General features: G+C 39.0%; 1 protein-coding gene across 4 annotated transcripts in view; it reads right to left on the bottom strand.

Moving 5' to 3' along the window:
- Positions 1-1016: 1016 nt before the first annotated feature.
- The window catches only part of STXBP4 (syntaxin binding protein 4), an 81792-nt gene continuing 76808 nt past the window's right edge, over positions 1017-6000 (bottom strand). For all 4 annotated transcript variants that reach the window (XM_075519216.1, XM_075519215.1, XM_075519214.1 and 1 more), the window contains one exon: positions 1017-2880. In XM_075519216.1, coding sequence (XP_075375331.1) covers positions 2769-2880 — 112 coding nt within the window. In that variant the 3' untranslated portion in view covers positions 1017-2768. The remainder of the gene's footprint in view (positions 2881-6000) is intronic.

The following is a 6000-nucleotide window of genomic DNA, read 5'->3' as shown; positions in this document are numbered from 1 at the left end:
GCTCTTCTTCCTAATCCACACCACCTGTGTAGATTCATGGATAATTTGGTTCTGACCTAGTTAAAAGTAAAAAACAAATTTTCCTATTTGCTTATTCAATATATCCTGACATGGACTTCCAGCAAAGCCTGCAAAAAACTCTTTTGTGAGCTGCGCTTTGTTCCTCCAGGAAGAACATTTGGTGATGTGCTCTACAGCTCACAGGCCAAATGCAGTTGATTGCTGCACTGCTATTCAAAGAAGAGACTTGACTTGGGTTTTAAAAATTTATATATTATTTTTGATCCAAAAGGATCAACAGCTACAGTGTGCCTGACTTGGCACAGCTCTGTAATGCTAAGGACAGAGAGTGTGGCATAGGCACCACAACTGCAAGTAAGTCTGGTCTTTATATCCATTCCTCAGAGTGCAAGGATTTTTAAATCCAGTGCCACACCTGCTGCAGAGAGACCTCCAAAAAAATGTGATTGCACAGCCTCATTCCTTTGTATCATCCAACAGAGCGGAGCTGGAGTGCAGAAGTGTGCCTGAACCTTTCCAGGGATGTTCGGAAGTCGTTAAGTGTGCTGCTCAGAAAAATGCAGATTACAGCCTATGCCTTCCTCACACTGTTACAATCCCGTTCTGCTTCTTGGACTGAAGGTGAGAGACAGGGTTTTCCTTTAGCATATTCATCAGTGCTTCTGCAAAGATTCAGGTTCTTCATTCATTAGTCAACACCTACTATATATATTGTACACATACATACATACATATATATGAAGAGCCTCCAGAAAAATGTAGCATAGAATCATGTATTTGACAAAGCTGGCATTGTACATTGTGCTGTGAATAATGAGATTTAAAATATTCCGTGCTAAACCCTATAACCTGGCCCAAACAGACCATGGGTGGAGACTGTAATGAAAATACCTTTAAATTGTTGTAACCTGGGATTTCAGTTGCATGTTATAGGAATTACTATAGCAGGAACCACCTGAACCAAGGGAGGGTTCCACCGTAACACCATAACCACCATAACAGATGGAGCCCAAAGTCATGGACTAAATGAGCTCAATGGACATTTTGTGGACATTTGATGGACTTTTTACAGGGGTGGTCCATAGACTAGGGGAATTATATCTGTGTATTATATCAGAGGATGGGAAGGGTGGTGGTGGGTAATGAGAATGTATTGGATAGTGTGAGACCTGAGCATGATGTAAATGGTATGAAATAAGGGGTGGAGAATGCGCTGGTTTTGGCTGGGATAGAGTTAATTTTCTTCACAGTAGCTAGTATGGGGCTATGTTTTGGATTTGTGCTGGAAACAGTGCTGATAACACAGGGATGTTGTAGTTACTGCTGAGCAGTGCTTACACAGAGTCAAGGCCTTTGCTGCTCCTCACCCCACCCCACCAGCGAGGAGGCTGGGGGTGCACAAGAAGCTGGGAGGGGACACAGCCGGGACAGCTGACCCCAACTGGCCAAAGGGCTATTCCATACCATATGGCGTCATGCTCAGCATAGAAAGCTGGGGGAAGAAGAAGGAAGCGGGGGGACGTTCAGAGTTACGGTGTTTTGTCTTCCCAAGTAACCGTTACGCGTGATGGAGCCCTGCTTTCCTGGAGATGGCTGAACACCTGCCTGCCCATCGGAAGCAGTGAATGAATTCCTTGTTTTGCTTTGCTTGCGTGCGCGGCTTTTGCTTTACCTATTAAACTGTCTTTAGCTCAACCCACGAGTTTTACCTTTCTTCTGACTCTCTCCCCCATCCCACTGTGGGGAGGGGTGAGCAAATGGCTGTGTGGGGCTTAGCTGCCTGCCAGGTTAGACCACAACAGAGGTACAGTGAAACCTGTTCATTAGATTGCACCAGCACCCTGTCATTTTCTATATCCTCTTTAAATCATCACCAATGTGTACAAAATGATTTTGTTCTACTTAAGGACCAACTTTGAGGAGGTGACTGATTTCTGCTGATCCTGGAGGTGGTTTCACAGGTTTCATTGTACTTGAAACTTCACAGCTTCCACTGATGTATTTGATGCATGTATGTATCAGTTTAGCAGAGTACAAAAGTGGAATAATTTTCATTCTTGCCTCATATTGTTGACAGAGTATGATGTCCTCTACCAAAATTGTTTCTTTTTACTTGACAACTTATCAAGACTCATTTTTCTAAAGCCCAACCACCAATCTTAATAAGTATTTGTTCTAAAAGTCACCAGGGCTCCAATACTTGTAATAAATTGCTAAATTTCTATTAGCAAAACTTATTTGCAAATTTCTTTCATAAAAATCAAAATTTTCAGTAGTTAAAGAAAAGGCATCTACATTACACTTACTAGCATTGGTTAAAAAAAGGAAAAAGCTCACCTTGCATCTTTCAGTCAACCATTACCTGGAATTTACCATGTGAAATTACAAACAATGTCCCAGTCTTAACTCTCATGCTGGTCAAAGCTGTGAAACTTTCACTTCAGGTCAGTGGAGTTACACCAGTAGAGAAGTCACAAAAAGACTGGATCAGGCCTTAAGATAAGACTGATCCCTGCACACCGAACTGGGACAGATTAAGGACTGAAGGGAGACTTCTGCAGTGCCTGCATCTTTTGTAGCACCCATGAATAAACCCACCTAAAAATGGCAGAACTTCTTCTGACTTGAAGGGGAGAAACGTCATCGGGTACTATTACATTAGACTAGAAAGTACGTGGATTAAAAAGTGTGCATCTTCTCACTAATGTACTGAAACTAGACAAACTACTTTCTGTCAACAGATGTCCTCAGCTCTTGGATCCGGGAAGCTCTCTTATTCCATCGTCATCATCCTCAGAGCAAAGCAAGCTTAGTGTGCTAGTTACGGGATGGATCCATGACGTTGTCTGTGTCACATGGCTAAAAAGAAACAAGAAAAAAAAAAAGAGGTTTACCAATCTCAAAACAAGAAATACCAGATGGAGTCTGAAGTTGTAATGATCATTACAGCGCTTTCAAATACAGAATTCTCTTTTTCTTGCTAACTGTGAGATTTTACAAACAAAATGTGGAGTCTTCTGGGTGCTAGAACCTGGACTGAAGGTCTCATTTCCCACTACATTAGAGAGAATGCTTTTGTAAGAGACTCCTGATACAGACTGGTGACATTTCCTGTTAATTAAGAGAGCTGTAGACAATTAACCCAGCAACAGTGTACAGCCCAGACTAGCAAAGTCTTCACAAAACTCCAACAAGCTAGCAGGGTATTAACGTTGCCATCATACCAGTTAAAGGCTGAGGCATAGTGGTCAAGAGGAAGTTGACCAAATGTGGAATCACATCACAGAAATACACTCAGTTTGTTAGAACATGAACTAATATTCTAGCATCATTAAGCCATTCCTCTTCTTGCAGAAAAAGGCTGACGAATAAATCCAAAAAAGAATGTTCTTTACATGTCCCCTAGACCAAATTCTGGCCATGCTTCCACAGCCTTTACACATGTAATAAAAGGGAGTCAGTACTACTTTTTAAGGCTTAAACCCTACATTTGACAGGCAGTCTAAGCTGCTTTATAGTTTTTGGTAAGATTCTATATGAATGGAAAGAACCTGATCAAGGCTCAGTAAGGACAGATAAATGGAATAGGCTTACTGTTTGCGGGTGAGAACACTGTACACCTTATGATTGCTGGTATGCATGCTAGCCATACTGTGTGTGGGCAAGACACAGCCTCTTCTCCCTTCTGGAATAATGTGTTCTTGGTAAAGGAAATAGCTTCTTTTCACTTAAAAAAATCTTGCTAATAAATTCACAGTTTTTATAGTCAAGTCAGTGCAAAGATGAATTTTGTAATATAAGTTCATTACAAGAGCTAGTTGAAAATTACTGTACATATAATATACACCATAAAAGACAAACCACCCTTCTCACAACTTCCAACATACAGTGTACCTATAGCCCATGCCTATACTCACCTTTCAGGTGCACCAGTTTAATTAAATATGAAGTGCCATGATGGAACTACTCTAGATTTACCTTTTCAAGTGAAAACAGATTTTGTCTTTCTGTCTTCAAGAATGCTCCCTTGAATATCTGATTATGGAAACGGATAGGTTAAAGTAGGACTATGAGTCAATGTTCCACTACACTGAGTTATGGGTATGGGGATCACTTTTCCAGTCAACACTATCGTGCTATGATCTTATCTTGTATTCACACCTTTCATTTGAGTATACTGAGCTCAGAATAAGTTGGCTATGATGAGGACAACAATACTGTTCACCAAGAGGTAAATACGATGCTAACGTAAATCACATATTGAGCTGCGTTAAGTAGATTAACCTATCTCTGAACTGGTAATCTGTGAATTTAGCCACTACTTCAATTGAAACAACACCTGAGTAAGGGCCAAGCAAGAAAAACAAAATGTGGAAGATGAAGGCCATATCTTCAGTTCTTATCCTTAAAAAAACAACAAACCCAAAAGCTCCAGTTATGTGTAAAAGCAATGCATAAGTGCTTTTTTGGTCAGAGCAGCACTGGATGGACTCCATTCCTTCATAAGTATATTACAAAAATATGCATCACCTTACTGGAGCTGTAGAGATCAATTTTGCAGAAGTTAAAACAGAAGTATAACTGAACAACATGTAGCTACAGAAAATACAATGCAGCAGATACTGACTATTCTCAAGTACAGTAACCATTTCATTCTAAGAAAGTGAATGTACCATTTTTACTAGGCAACTTTCCAAAAATTTCCAATGCTTACCTTTAGCAAGTCAGACGATAGCCAACATGAAGAATACGAAGAGTCCTTATACAACATTTTATGAGAGATTTGTTAATAAAATTCCATTTTAAGTGGAAGTGGTCTAATCAAGAACATCATTCTCATTATTCCACAACACAAGGAAATATATGTATTCATATTTATATTATGAATATATTTATATTTGTAAATATACTATTGCAAATGTCTTTGCTGAATTTTTCTGCAATGTTTTCTATTCTGTCAGGAAATGCCATAATTTTTTTTTTCCAATTAAAAACATTAGTCATTATGGCTTAATACTGAAGATATCCCCCTAAATTAAAGTCCCAGCATGTGATTTCATTTATCTGCATAATGACACAGAACTCCTTCCAATACCTGTGGAATCATGGGAGCTGAATGAACTGGATTCCATCCATTCCAGCTCTGCCAATACAAGATTTATTGCCTGCAGTACTATTGTAAGTGTTTATATTGCCTGCTTTTATCAAGCCATTTCTCAGCAATCCATTACTGAATTTAAATAAGAACAAAAATATTTTTAAACTTTATTTTTTCCCCTTTGACTTCCTCACGTAGCATGCCTTGACCTGCTGTGTACCTAAATCCTTAACTCTATCTTCCCAGGAGCATGCAGTATCAATCCTGTGAAATGAGAGAAACTGCACAGGAGTAGAAGAGTTATGTGGAAAAGCATTCATGGGTCTTTGATGTAACCTATTAAAGAATTCTTTGTTAAGTGTTTATTCTTCAGAAGATTTTCCTCCTACATACTTTAGGACCAGGAGGCAAATGATAGCATGCCTAACTTTCTGCTAACCGCTGTAAGAACTTGATTTTGTTCTCATACAAATTAAATGCAAAAGTTCTCCAGATCTTTAACCGTGCAGAATTGTGGCATTGAAATTGGGATTACAATTTTCTATATTCAATGACATAACATTGTTTAATCACCAGTAAGATAGAAGAGAACTAGTTTTCATCCATTTTCAAAATATACGGGGCCAAATTTTGCTCTAATACCAATCTGCAGTAAATGCTTCTGATTTGAACTCAGTTCTTTTAAACTTGCACTAGACTTTATTCCATGAACGCTTCTAGTAGGACAGTTTGGTTTAAACCCTTTGCCAAAATCCTTACTAGGAAAAGAACTCTTATAAATAAACATTAAATCCAGATACCATGTCTCACATTGTAGACAGACACACACAATACGCACAGATTATTTAGGTAGAGAATAAATGTATAAACCCCCTGCTATT

Source organism: Mycteria americana, chromosome 16 (assembly GCF_035582795.1).
Source record: "Mycteria americana isolate JAX WOST 10 ecotype Jacksonville Zoo and Gardens chromosome 16, USCA_MyAme_1.0, whole genome shotgun sequence".
NCBI lineage: Eukaryota > Metazoa > Chordata > Aves > Ciconiiformes > Ciconiidae > Mycteria > Mycteria americana.
Note: the sequence above shows the minus strand (reverse complement) of the source record. Positions and strands in the feature narration are given on the sequence as shown.